Raw genomic sequence first — 14,929 nt, forward strand, 5'->3', positions numbered from 1 at the left:
ATAAAAACATCTTAGGCGGTTTTTTTTAATTAAATGTAATTATTCTACATATATTTTTAATGCAATTGGTATAGAATGCTAAAGTAATGGTGATTTTCTACATAAAAGGATTTTGAAATGCATTCAACTGAATTGATGTTGACTAGCAAAGAAAATTTGTTTTGTGCTTTAAAAATCCAAAATATTATCATTACACTCCTACATTTTACTATATTGTGATTTTTGAAAAATTGTTGTATAAAAATGATGTTAATTTGAAAAAATAATATAATAATTTTATCACTAGAAAAGTAATATTTTTAATCTGTACGCTGTTAAATTATAAACTGAGCTCTTAAAGAATTTCATCACAATGTTTGAAAATTGTTAAGCATTTAATTGAATACATTTTTCTTTAAAATGGATAATAATACTTGTAAAGGGCTGAAACTCTGAGTAGATGCACTTGGACAACAGAGCACTTAAGGCTAATTACTTATTGGACAAGACTCTATTAGAATATGCTTGGAAAATGGCCCTTTCCACTATTCTGTGCTGGCTCAATCGTTTAGTGTATATAGGGAATTGTAGGAAGGACTAGGGAGTGGAGTAAGATGAGCCAGTCACTTTTGGCGGGAGAAGAAGAGAAGGAAGGTTGTTGAGATCCTGCGTCCATCTAATTCCCTTCTACCCCTAAAGACCAAGAATAAAGACCAAGGACTTTTGCTTATCCTGACTCAGGCTGATTCTAAGGTATCCAGGTGCTAACTCGGCCTTCACAAATATTAATTTATTGTTGGCAGGGGGACATAAGCACCACAGACTTCTTAAGCTATCCTTAACTGTAAGGTTCTTTGAAACTTTCTATTTGAGTAGGGTCATAAGATCTTATTAACTCTTGAGAGAAGCAAATGATAACAGATTGTAAAATTGTAAAGAAGTTACAAATTTCTTATAGAAAGAGTGAGCTTTGTTTCATTGTTTTGCCACTGTTTTTAAGAATTATGAAATTGTACCTGTTAATAAATAGTATATACTGAAGTTACATCTTTGAGTCAACTTAATAACAATAGGCCTTTGATTCAAAGATTTTATTTTGTCTTACCAGTTAATGGGCAATATAGACAGCTATTAGTCTGAAGGCTTACAACAAACAGCATTTTTCAGAGGATTTTGAATCAATTATATATTCACTGTATGTTTGAAATATAATTATTCTTAATTTCTTTTTAAAATTATTCTTAATTTCTAATAATTGATTTTGACTCTAGGATGGATTTAAACTAGAAAAGATAAGATAGGATTTTATATGTGCTTATATGTCCTTTTATGTTCTTTTAACTATTATTCCAACAATATGAGAAAAATATAACTTAAACCTAAGCTATGATTAGTGAAATTTTGCTATGTGAGGGAAATTTTTTTTTTTTGTGACAGTGATTTGATATTGCTTTGAGTTTTGATTTCAGGTGTGATTATCTGAATTGTTATTAAACTAATAGCCAATTTATTCAAGGGCCGCACTAAAAGGGTGTGATCTAAGAACTATTACAAATGGATGTCTATGCCTGGGAAAGTTGAAAAGCCAACCTTGTATAGGCAAAGGTATGATCCTCTTGATCTGATTTCCCTGTTATGCTATTTCCCCATTGAACAGGAAAATTTTCCCACTTGATTACTCCTGAGCCTGTCTATGATACCCTGTGAATAATGAGTAACTTTGTTGTATGAATGGTTGTTAACTAGGACTCTTTCCTGAAATTACAAAGCAAAGGGAGTTCATTCCCCTTTTATGGTGATGTTCGACATGACATGGTTAGTCTGTATTCTGTAAGGGCCAGTCTTGATATTGTTATAACCATTTCTCTCCTTTTTCCTTTCATTGAAAATTTCCATAATCGGTACAGGTAAACTGTAGAAGTTTTTGTCATTGCAATACTAAATCTGTTAGCAAAGTAACATTAAAACATCTCTGTGTTACTATAATGAGATGCAAGATCTGAAAGATCTTACTATTTTTAACCTAAATTTGTGTTCAACTTAAGCAAATAGGTAGATGAATTCTCAGGATTGTTATCCTTAAGTATCTCATTCTTCAGGATGATATGAGAAATAATCTATATCCTCAAAAGGAGAGGATAAAATAAAAATGTAAAAATTCTGAAATTGTAATGAAGTAGTACACTTGGAAAAAGCAACAAGGTTAGTTTTTAGGAACTAGGATATTATGCACGCACATATCACAAACATACACATATGATCCACTTCCAAATGTTTCTAATTGTATATGAATGTTTTGATTTTGTTTTAATAAATTCTAAAACTTCAATTAAAGATTTTAGATATAAAATTGCATCAATAATTATAAAGAAAATTTTAAATCATTTTTCCTGTTTTGAAGTCTCTGATAACATTAAGACACAAAAGGGCTCTCTTTATAATTCATAGATCCTTTTAAGATTCTTCCTTCAACCTGTAGATGGCATTGTCCATATCAGATATAAGGTTCAAGTAAAGATACAGCAAGTATTATATAAAACCGAAATTCTTTTAATTTTCAGATGAATTATGAGTTCCTAATGTAATGTTCTTTTACAGCTCTATTGTTAGTAGGATTAGTTCCATTAGGTTTAAGCTTGTTTTCACTAAATGGACCAGTTACTGGAAAACCAAATTTAGATGGTTTGATTAAATTGTGTTAAGGCCTGTTTACTGGCAGATTTTAATATCATTAAATAGAGAATCTCTACAAGTGACTTGGAACCAGAGCAGTAGGTCTGATAGGAGGAGCCCCCTCCAGAGCTGCCCTGAGAACAAAGCCTATTACAAAATATCCAAGGGAAAACATTTATAGGCACCAGATGATTACACGGGGAGTCTGGGACTCAAGATGAAATGTGCTGATTAAATAGAAATTGGGAGTGGGTCACAAAGAGACAATTATTTAATATTGTTGATCATTATTGTATTAATTTGGCTTTGATGTTTCATGGTGTCTTTTTGCCTGGAAGAAAGATATGTCCTAATTAATTCCTTTTATTTATTGTTTGGAGATCAGGGCCATTCTTCCTATAACTTTTGGCTAACTGAAAGCCTATCTTCTATTTTTATTAACCTCACTTCACCAAAATTTGATTTATAGAATAATAATGTTAACTATATAACATTCCTCAGGTAGAAGCCAAAGGGAAGTTTCCTAAAGTAATTTAATTATTTTTCAACAATCCTATCTAACTGAGTTTTCTTGGTTACTGTGGTAATATGTAAAACACCCCTTTCAATCAGTCCACTGTAAAATCTCTAAGAAATGTAACTAATCTGTAACCTGATTTAAATTACTTCTACAATCTATTTAACAATGGTTGTCTCCTTAAGATAAAAAGGACTTACACATTCAAAAATATTTATAGTAGTTCTTTTTTTGTGGTAACAAAGAACTGGAAACTAAGAATGACAAGTTGTGATATATGTGATGGAAAAGTATAATAGTGTATGCTGAATGAAGGTATTTTTAGAATAACATAGGAAAACTTGTATGACCTGATGCAAAGTAAAGTGTGAGGAGAACCAGGAGAATAATTTATATATTATAACAATACTGTCAAGATAATCAGTTTTGACAGTTTTAATGATGCTGATCAGCCAAATAACCAACCACAATTCTTAAAGACTCATGAAGAAATCGAGATAGAGAACTGATGGATTTAGAGTTAAGATTGAAGCATACTTTACATTATTTATGATACTAAGAAAACATGAAAACTAGAGTTGCATGGGTAAAAGAAAGCTGGCCTTTCAATCTATAAAAACTGGGTTCAAGTACTGTCTCTGACAGTACTTAGCTTCTCAGTAATTCTCTAAGACTGGACACTGCAAAGCAGGTGCCTATCTGCATTGATGGAAACAGTTGACTCACCTGGAGATTTATAACAGTGAAATTTCAGGTCCAGTTTAAAAAAATCTTACATTTATTGATCAGTTAGCATGCTGTATCCCTCTAGCCTGTTAGTGATAGTGATGATGATGGTGATGATGATGATGATGATGATGATGATGATGATGGTATTGGTGATGCATGCTCTTTGAGAGGGTAGGGACAGTTTCACTTTTGTATTTGTATCACGAGGACACAGGACCACACCTGGCACATCATAGACAATTAGAGTTATTAACTGACTCATTTATGCAATATTTAAAACTTTTTGTCACCAAAATACTTTCTAATTATTCCAGAAGTTTTGGGTATTAAAATTTTATTTATATTTCTATTTAATTTCTAATTTATATTTATTTATATTTAATTTCCAAATAAATCCCTCCCACCTTCTCTGTCCAGAGTGATTTCCTTTATACTAAAAAAAGGAGGGAGAAATAGTTGAACATACCAATTGAATCTTATTAAATAATATATGTATATACACATATATTTATGCTTATGTCTATCTGTCTACATGTATCTCTGTGTATGTATTTTCATATACATATAAATATTTATTTCTACATCCAAAGTTCTCCCCACCTCTTCAAAGAATATAGGAAAGTTTATCTTCTTATATTTTCTTCAACAGCTTTTTTTTTTCATTTATATTGTTGCAATCATTGTGTATATTGTTTTCCTGATTCTCCTCACTTGCCTTTGAATCACTTCATATTAATCTATCCATGCTTCTCTGAATTCTTCAAATTCACTGCTCTTTGGAGCAAGATAATATTCCATTACATTACAACCACTATTTACTTAGATATTCCTATATTAAGGGGCATCTGCTATATTTATACTTCTTTGCCATTATAGGGTTTTGATGAATATTTTAACATACATTGAGTGTTTCTACCTTTTGGGGTATGTCTACTGGGATTTTTGAGTCAAAGGAAATTTTTGTCACTTTCTTAATATTATTCCAAATTATTTTCCAGCATAGTTGAAGCAATTCTACAATTGTACCAAGACTGTATCAGCAGAGCTTTCTTTCCATAACTCTCCCAAGATAAATTATTTACTTCTTTTGAAATTTTTTTTGCCAGTTTGGTGAGATTAGGTATTACTGAAAAAAATTATAAAATTTCTATTAGAAACCTTTTTTTTTATCAGAGAGAAAAAATGTCCACATGAAACAGAAAACTGATTTTAACCTAATTTTGGAGTTAACAAATCTAACATATAAATGCAACCTGTAATCTATGTGTTTCTTGAGAAACTGGCCCCTTGAAAATATTTAAGCTAATAATCATTAAATTAGTTTGAATCTGTAGCTTAGGGTAAATTGATCAAATAATGTGATCTTTTTAGATATACAGATAACTGGGAGAGGAAACAAGCTGAACCCAACTTTTGTTTGATTTGGAGTATATCTCAATTATTGCCACAATGGGAAGGGAGACTGAAAGTAATAAGCATTTATATAGCACCTACAATGTACCTGGAATATTCACATAACAACCCTATTTGATAAGAGCTATTATTATCTCAATTTTAGAGTTAAAAAAAATGAGACAAACAAAAGTGTCTTGCCCAGAGACACACATCTCTGGACTCAGGTTTCCTAATTCAAATCCCAACACTATCCACTCTATCACCTAGCTGGGGGAGGAAATAAGTCATCCCTAGCTTATTATTTTAATCAAATAGTCATGCTACTTATGTGACAAACTCAATTGTTTTCTTAATCAAAGATTCTCAGTTCACTCTAAATTTCAAAATACTAACTGAAAATACTTCTGAGACAACCAGAATTATTTAAATGAATCCATCAGCATGCACACATTACTTATATAATAGAATTATTTTCAAAATAAATAACCTGGCCAGTCTAGCATTTAAAAATAACAGAGCATATATACAAATACAGAGAATATATTAAACCAAATGCTATTTCTCACAATATAATTTTAGGAAAAACAAGCTCACAGATAACACCATTTTTTAATAAAGTTAAATTTATGAATATTTAAGAAGTTTTCAAGAATACCATTAAGCCTGAAATGTATCGAGTATAATTTTAAAAGAATACTCAAATACATACCTGTACATGTGAAGAATTTGGATTCACCAACACTAATTTCTACTTTGCTAAGTGAAATTGTCACTTGTAGAAGAGCTGAAAAATATAATTATTAAGCCATGATTAAAATAATGCTTTAAATGACTTTATATCAGCAAAATGTATTTCAATATTTGGACATTTTTCTCCAAGATAAATATAACTTAACTTACCTTCCATGTTGAATTACCCCAAAATTTCTTAAAGTGACTGATTATATCTTAACATTTATTAATCACAGTTATTTAGGTTAAGCTGATTTTGTGTCAGAGAATTTGGTTTTGAATCCTGACTTGGCTGCTTATTACAATTATTACCTAGACCAAATTGTCTCACTAGCAGTAGCAGCTTTCCCTTTCAGAAAATGAAGGCTTCTGACTAGATGATTATTTCTAGGACTAAGGCTAACCCTAGATCCCAAGAAATGGAGGAAGTGAAGTCTATTGAGAAAAATGAAAATTAAGGAACAAGTAGAATGAGGACAATAAATGGGTGCAAGAGGAATAACTATAGTGCTCAGACCTGAAAATAATACTCCCAATGTGGTCTAAAAAGAGCAGAATTCAGTAGGAATTTCAAAGGTATTCCCCCCTTCTTGATGTAGCCCAAGTTTAGCATTAGTTTAAGGCTGATGTACCACACTGCTAAATTAAACTAAGTTTACAGTTCAACAAATCTCATAGATGCTTTTCAAAACAATTGCTTTTTAATCATTTCAATCACCATTGTATACTTATGAAGCAGACTTTTTTCTTTTGAGAGGAAGAATTTCATCTTATTAGATTTAGCTCATCTAGCCCAAAAGTATAAAATTCACAACCAGGCAAAACTCCTTAGTGCTAGGAACAAGATTAAAATTAAACCGGGTACTATTTAACAAAATAAATAAAATACAATAAAACATATAAAATATTAATTTGTGGTTTTCTGAATCAATATATGGTCCAAAGAACATGTGCAATCTGAGTTTGACATCAGTGCTCTCTTCATTCTCTCCTACTAACTATTCATTCCAGCACTGTGACTTGCAAATTTGATAAGCATATCATTATTGCTTGTATCCAAACCAATATTAAAAAGAAGAGATTAAACTGAGATTCCTGGAGTACTACACTATGAAGAATTTATCCCAAATTGACACCAGACTAAACAACTACTCTATGAACATGTCCATCCAATCAGTTGTGAATCCATCTGACTATATTGTCATCTATTTCATCTCTCTTCATTTTCTCTGCAAGAATAATAATTTGATACATTATTTAAAGCTTTGCTAAAATCTATAACATTTACTAGTTTAGTAATCCTCTCCAAAAAAATGAATGGATCAGGCTGATAAAACTTATTCTTGAAAACAGACTGCCTTTTAACCACTGCTTCCCTTTCGAGATGTTCAACAGCTATTCTAATAAGTCTTTCAAGTATCTTCCCAGAAACTGAAGATAAGTTCACTGGCTTATAACTTTTACACTCTTTGCAGAGGAAAAAAAAGAAAAAATATCGACCAGTTTTGCCTTCTCTATTTTCAGTTATAATCTCTCCATTCTTCTCAAGCGAAAGTCCTATCTTTTCTTTGATACCCTGTTTTCTCTCAATATAGCTCAACAACAGCCATCCTTTTCTTCTTTGTCCTTATCTTCCCTCACCAGCCTCAAGTTATTTTCAGCTAGCTTAGCATTCCTGATACTAACTTTTACTCAGTATTACTATACTCTTATATTTCTTTTCTATTGCTTTCAACTTAGATACAATTTTAGTTAGTGCGTTCACTGTACATCCAGAATGATTCCTTTAAATTGCAATTGCTTCTATGTCTCTTCAGAAATTCACTTTCAAAAACATGACAATTTTTCAAAAATTGTCATCTTAACAAAAACGATCTAACTTTCCCTCCCATTTTTCCTTTTCCTTGGGAAAAAGAAAAACAACAAAATTCTTGTAACAAATAATAATGATAATAAAAATAGCTAACATTTATAAAGCACTCACTATGTACAATGCATTGTGCTAAGTACTTTACAAATATTACCTCATTTGATCTTCATAATAACCCTTAAGGTTAGGTACTATATGCATAATCAAGCAAAAAAATTCCATATGTCCCCCAAAATCTCTCTCTTATATATAGTCCATCGTATTTTTAAGAGGTGGGTCACATGTTTTACCTTGAGTTCTCTAGAATAGTGGCTGTATAATGCATTTATCAAAGCTCTTAAATCTTTCTAACAATTTTGTGTAATTGTTTTTTTGAGACTGCCTGAGCTATAACTTGTAACAGAAAAGCTCTGATCTGCTTTGTTCTAACTAAAGCAGATCTGATATTCCTTAGCTACTTGATGTCCACACAAATGAGTTCTGGACTCAGTGTGAAATTCTACTGGCTTAAGTCCTACTGCAGCTCAGAACTTCAGAGCTCAAGTAATGTACAGGCTTTAGCTTCCCCAGGGAGAAGAAATTACATGTGTGTGAAAGCAGATCTGATGGGGATGAGGCAGAACTTCAGAATTTCTTTAATCTGAATTTCTCTATTGGTGATTTGGAACATTTTTTTTTCATATGGCTACGGATAGCTTGTATTTCTTCCACTGAAAAATGCTTGTTCATATCCTTTTGCCATTTGCAATGGTAAGGCACTGTCTCTCATTCTTAGAAATTTGAATTAATTCCCTGTATGTCTTAGAAAATGAATATTTGATCAGAGAAATTTGCTAGAAATATTTTTCTCTGTTACTTTTTTTTGGCACATAAAGTAGGTGCTTAATAAATTCTTGCCAATTTGTTGACTTTTAGCTTCATTGGTTTGTATAAGATAAAATTTCTGCTTTTTTTTTTTTACATTTGTCTGTGAGGTTATGCTCCCAGATATTGTTAGCTGTAAATTAAATGGTTACATTTTGCAAATGAATGTCTGATTTTTATAAGGGAGAAGAAAAGGGAAAAAATATTTACATATTATGTATTATGTGCTAGGCACTTTACAAATATTATCTCATTTGATTCTCAGAAAAACCTTGTTAGGGAGGTGCAGTTTTTTTTAATCCCCATTTTACAGTTCAGGAAAATAAGATAAACAGAAAATAATTAACTTGCCCATAGTCATATAGCTAGTATCTACTCAGGTCTTTCTGATTCCAGGCTGAGCTTTCTATTTACTATACTCCCTAGCTGTCACTGTGATTCTATTCTATTCTTTACTTTTTTTAAAAATAGATTTTATAGATTTATTTAGGGCTAAAATGAGTAAAGTGAGGAAGCCCATTCCCACCTCCACTGTAGCTTTTTTGTCTACTTCTCCTATAAATCATTTAACATTTTGATGCTATATTATTCAATGTCTGTCTGTCTGTCTGTCTGTCTGTCTGTCTGTCTGTCTCTATCTCTCTCTCTCTCTCTCTCTCTCTCTCTCTCTCTCTCTCTCTCTCTCTCTCTCTCTCTCTCTCTCTGTCTAATATTGAGGTTAATTCAATCTCTATGGTACTTTTTAGCTAAATGTTGTTTTGCTATTCATCTTTTAAAAATTAAGTTCATTTTTGCTCTTGCCTTGTCTGAATTATGATTTCAACCTGTGCCTTTTATACTTAAGTTGAAAAAACCTGCATTTTATTCCAGGCCATCATTTTAATTGTGTGAATATGAATGTTTCAAATTTTTTTATAAAGAACTAAATTTTTGGGTCATGTTACCAAGAAGATGGAGGACTAGATATTTTCTTTGATCCTTATGTCTCAAAATTCTTCAAAACATAAATTATGTACCAAAAATAAAGCATCATCAGCTGTCTCCAATAGAGGTGTTAACTTGCAAAACTCCCTGCAATCTGAACTAGATTAAAATATAATTAGGAGATGCTTAACAAAAGAAAATATAATAACACAAAGATGATATTAATTTGTAGTTTTCTAAAGGAATATGCAACCTGTGGGAATCCATTTCTATTTGAATTTGAAACCTCTGTCTAGGATAACAGAAAATCAAAAGTTAATAAAATGCCAAAACATAAACCCAAATTTAAGTAAAGTAAAGCCTAATTTATGCTCATTTAGTACACAAACAGACAATGGTTACTATTCTTCTGGAAGCAGGGCTGTACTACCCACCATGACCTCACATCCAGTGTCAGAAGGTCTAAGTTCCAAGCTGCAGAAATTTGCTGTGGATTTAATAGCCAGCACCATGGCAATATCATGAACTGCAAAGGATCTCTGCATGAGAGTCAAGAAGAGGGAAAGGGGCAGGACATGTGTCTGCTCTTAAAACAGAGATCAATCCTACATTCTTACCCTTTTCCCAGAGGTGGGGACATCCAAACTCCTCACCACAGAAATGAGCCCAGGATCAACATGAGTGCTTTGTTCTCCCAGGTCAGAAAACTGACAAGAAAGGGAATGGAACAGGACACTATATCAATATACACCATGTGGCAAACTGCTGAGGCTGAGAGAAAAAGCCCAGTATGATAGCCAGGTAGGCTCAGTTCTATTCTTCAAAAGTCACTTGGGACAGACATCTAAGTTGGTGAGCCATGGGAATCAGCATAGGAGGAGGCTCAGACACTTTCAGATAAAGCCTCCAGGGAAAGTACATCAGAGGTACATCAGAAAATTATCAATAAAAGAATATGAGGGAAAAGACAAATCACCGAAGAGCCCAAAAATATGAAAACTTAAAGAGTAGAAGCAGATAAATCAGGTAGAAAATATTAACAAAAGATTTAAGAAATGAATTTAGTAATCTATGAATAAATACTGGAAAATGAAGGAAAATGTTTCAACACTTGATGAGACAGAGGACTTAATAGACTTAGAGAATATGAAATCACAATTACATTGTTTTCAAGTGGTTTAAAAGAGAAATCAGAATTGTGAGGGAAAAGTTTATGGCCTGCACAGCAGAAATAATTGACAGAATGAAAGAAAACTTGAATCTGTAATGGTTTAAATTTCACCAGAGAAATAAAAGACAACAGATTGGGAATATAAATACTGAGACGTGAAGGACAATTAAGAAGAAGAGAAGCCACAAACATTAAAAGAAAATATGCCATCTATTCAAACAAAACATATCAATGGATATGTAAAGCAGCCTCAGTTTCATAGGTCTCTCAGAAGAGCATAAGTCAAAAAATCTGAACATTACAAAAAAGGAAATAATATAAGAAAATTGCCCAGAACTTCAAAGAATCCATAGTTGACGTCTAAAATTAAACCCAAGGTTGAAAACTATAATAAACAGAATGGTGAAATTCCACTGAGAAAAAACAAATTCTTCAAGCTACCAAGAGAAAGACTTTCAAACACAAAAGAAAAAAAATTTGAATGACAAGACCCTTCTTCATTTCCCAGAAAACACAAGATGGAATGAAATAATGAGTCCCAAAGAACAATGAAGCATAATTGCAATCCTATCCTGCAAATCTGAGCTTAACTATAAATGAATAAAAAGAAGAATGTTCAATAATAAAGAAAATCAGACCTGAAGAGATAATTTGCTTTTCAGACATTCTAGATAAAAGAAATGTAGGCAAGATACACACACACACACACACACACACACACACACACACATATATATATCTCAATAGAGTGACAGAAGAGTAACTAATAAGGTAAGTCACTATTTTGAGTAAACAAAAGAGGGATTGAAAAATGTAGGAAAAGAAGGAAGGAAAGGACTTTGTGAGTTATGGGAAGGGCTTCCACTGATGAACCACTCCTATAAATAGATATTCTCTGAAGGAAGATGGGGACATTGTGCAGGGTTTGGCATTGAGGATTTGGTGTATGAAAAAATCATTTTTCCTACTGGAGTAGAGTGGGGGTGGTATGTAGGAATTGGAACTAATTGTTGAGGGAAATATGGAAGGAAAATAACCAAAGAAAGAGTACAAGCAGTAGTGAGCTGCAAAATCTCCAGAGGAGAAAGGTGGGAGAAATTTCCCAAAGTTAAGTTTGCTAAAGACTTGTTGAAGTAAAAAATGTCCAAAACAAGTGCATTTGTATGGGAAATTAGATATCTTCTGTTTTATAGGTGAATGTATCCCATTCACACTCACAGTAATTATAAAGTATATTTTTACCCTACCCTTACTCTCTTCCTTTCTCACTTAGCATATTTCTTTTCCTTTCCATTTTTCTTAATTTCCCCCTCATATTTTCTTAAGATTATGAAAACATAATATTACTGGCAAGCTCTGTCTTTAATTGGGTTGCATGAGATAAAATAATTCTGAGGGCACAAACTTAGCATCTCCTCCATTATTCCTTATGTCTGATTGCTTATGTTTACTTTTTCATGAGGTTATTTACCCCTATGTTTGTGTTTCAAAATTTCTACTCATCTCTGCTCTTTTTTGTTCCAAATGCTTAGAAAAGTACTATTTCATTAAAAAATCCATTTTCCTGCTTTAAGGCATTATATCAGTTCAGCTGAGTAAGTTATTCTTCATGATAATCCTTTATCTTTTGCCTTCTGAAATATCATATTCTATAATATCTCCATTCCTTAACATGAAAGCTTTTGAATGAATTGAATATTATATAAAAGCTTTTTGAATGATTTTTTGGAGGGTAAATGTATAACTCCTTACTGTAATTTTTTTTCTGTGACTTGGAAACTTTGCATTTTGAATATAATTTCCTAGTATTTTGTTTTTGAGATTTCTCTCACTCTGCCTTCTGGGTCTAAGAAATCTGGGAAGTCTCCTTTTATAATTTCTTGAAGTATTATGCCCAGGCTCTATTGTTGGTCATTCTTTTCAAGTAACCCCATGATTCTAAATTTTTTTCTCTTTGATCTCTTTTTTCAGATTAGTTATTTTTTGCAGTAATATATCACATATTTTTCCTTTCCAAATTTTATTTTATTCTGAAGTTAAAAAAATACAATGTTCCATAACTAAGAAAAAAAAGATGTTTAACTATGAAACCAAGTTATTATGTAAAACTTATTTCTTTTAAACATATAAAAGTGATCATGTAACTTTTTTTGTCACTACCCCCTTTTTCTTCCCTTCTGTTTCCCTAGAAAAGGTAACTATTGGGCACAAATATGTGTATATATGCACACATATAAATAAAATCATTCTGTATATATTTTTATTTATCAGTTCTTTCTCAGTATGCAAATAGTGTCTTCTTTTACATGACCTTTGTAGCTAATCTGAGTATTTACAATAGTAAAAAATGACTTATTCATTCAAAAATATCACAACTTGTTCACCATTCCTCAATTGACAGGCATCTTCACAATTTCTAGTTCTTTGTTACCACAAAGAGAGCTGCCATAAATAATTTACAACATATAGATTCTTTTCCTTTTTCCTTAATCATCCTGGGAAACAGATCGGGTAGTGGTACTGTTGCATTAATAACTCTTTGGGCATAATTCCAGATTGCTCTCAAAACGATTGGATCAATTCATAAATAGTGAATTGGCGCCCTGATTTTTTCACAACCCATCCAACATTTCTCTCTTTCCTATTCAATCACTTTAGCCAGTCTGATAAGTGTAAGGTAATATCTTAAGATTGTTTTAATTTTCAGTTCTCTAATAAAAAATGATTTGGATAATTTTTTCATATGATTATAAAATATTTAGATTCCTTCATCGGAAAACTACCTGTTCATATCCTTTGACCATTTATAAATTACAGAATGACTGGTATTCTTACAAATCTGACAAAGTTCTTTATATCTTTGAGATATGAAACCTTTATTTGAGAATATAGTTATAAATTCCCCCTCCCCCCATTTCCTCCTTTCCTTTTGATCTTGGCTACATTTGTACAAAAAGTTCTTAATTTACTGTAACTGAAATTATCCATTTTATATCTCATACTGTTTTCTATCTGTATTTTATTAATAAATTGTTTGCCTATCAATAAAATTGATAAGTAATAAGTTTCATGTTCTTCAAATTTTCTTGTAATACCTTTCTTGATATGTAAGTTATATATCCATTTGACTTTATCTTGGTCAATGATGTAAGATATTGATCCATGTGTAATTTCTACTAGAATGCTTTTCAGTTTTCCCAATAGCTTTTTTTAAACCAAATAATTAATACTTATCCCTCAAATTTAAATATTTATATTTGTCAAATACAGTTACATATTTACTAGCTAACTATAGATTTTAAGTCTACTTTGTTCCACTAATTTATTGTTCTAGTTCTTGGCCAATACCAGATAGTTTTGATAATTACAGTCATATAATATATTTAAGATTTGGTATGGCTAAACCTCCTTTATAAATATACAATAACAAGGACACAGAACATAATCCCCAGTAAATAAATGGTCAAATGATATGAATAGATGAAGAAATCAAAGCTACCTATAGCTATGTGAAAAAGTGCTCTGAATTATTTTTGATTGATTAAAGAAATGTAAATTAAAATAACTCTAAGATATGTGATTGGCCAACCAAATTGTACATACCCTTTAATCCAGCAAAACAGATCATGAAAAAGGGAAAAGGGGGGCAGTTAGATGGCACAGTGGATAGAGCACCAGCCCTGAAGTCAGGAGAACCTGAGTTCAAATCTGACCTCAGACATTTAACACTTCCTAGCTATGTGACCCTGAGTAAGTCACTTAACCCCAGTTGCCTGAGGGAAAAAAGGGAAAAGGACCCACATGTGCAAAAATATTTACAGTACTTCTTGAGTGGATGCCCATCAGTTAGGGAATGGCTGGATGAGTTGTGATACATCACAGAGAAAGAAAATTATAGACCAATTTAATTAATGAATATAGATGCAAAATCCTAAATAAAATACTACCTTCACAGGGTCTTGAGTGACATGTCATTCAACAATCTCAGGGACAACTCAGAATTGGGACCTGCAAACTTTCATTATAGCCAAAGTAGTCTGATCAAAGGCCAAGTCTGTAGTTGCTGATCTTCTGG

At 31.9% G+C, this 14,929-nt stretch overlaps 1 protein-coding gene across 4 annotated transcripts in view; it reads right to left on the reverse strand.

The window, feature by feature from the left end:
- The window catches only part of NCAM2 (neural cell adhesion molecule 2), a 271,041-nt gene that overhangs the window by 228,433 nt on the left and 27,679 nt on the right, over window positions 1-14,929 (reverse strand). For all 4 annotated transcript variants that reach the window (XM_074300617.1, XM_074300614.1, XM_074300615.1 and 1 more), the window contains exon 2: window positions 6,003-6,077. In XM_074300617.1, the coding sequence (XP_074156718.1) occupies window positions 6,003-6,077 (75 nt within the window). The remainder of the gene's footprint in view (window positions 1-6,002; window positions 6,078-14,929) is intronic.

Source organism: Sminthopsis crassicaudata, chromosome 3 (genome assembly GCF_048593235.1).
Source record: "Sminthopsis crassicaudata isolate SCR6 chromosome 3, ASM4859323v1, whole genome shotgun sequence".
Taxonomy (NCBI): Eukaryota; Metazoa; Chordata; class Mammalia; order Dasyuromorphia; family Dasyuridae; genus Sminthopsis; species Sminthopsis crassicaudata.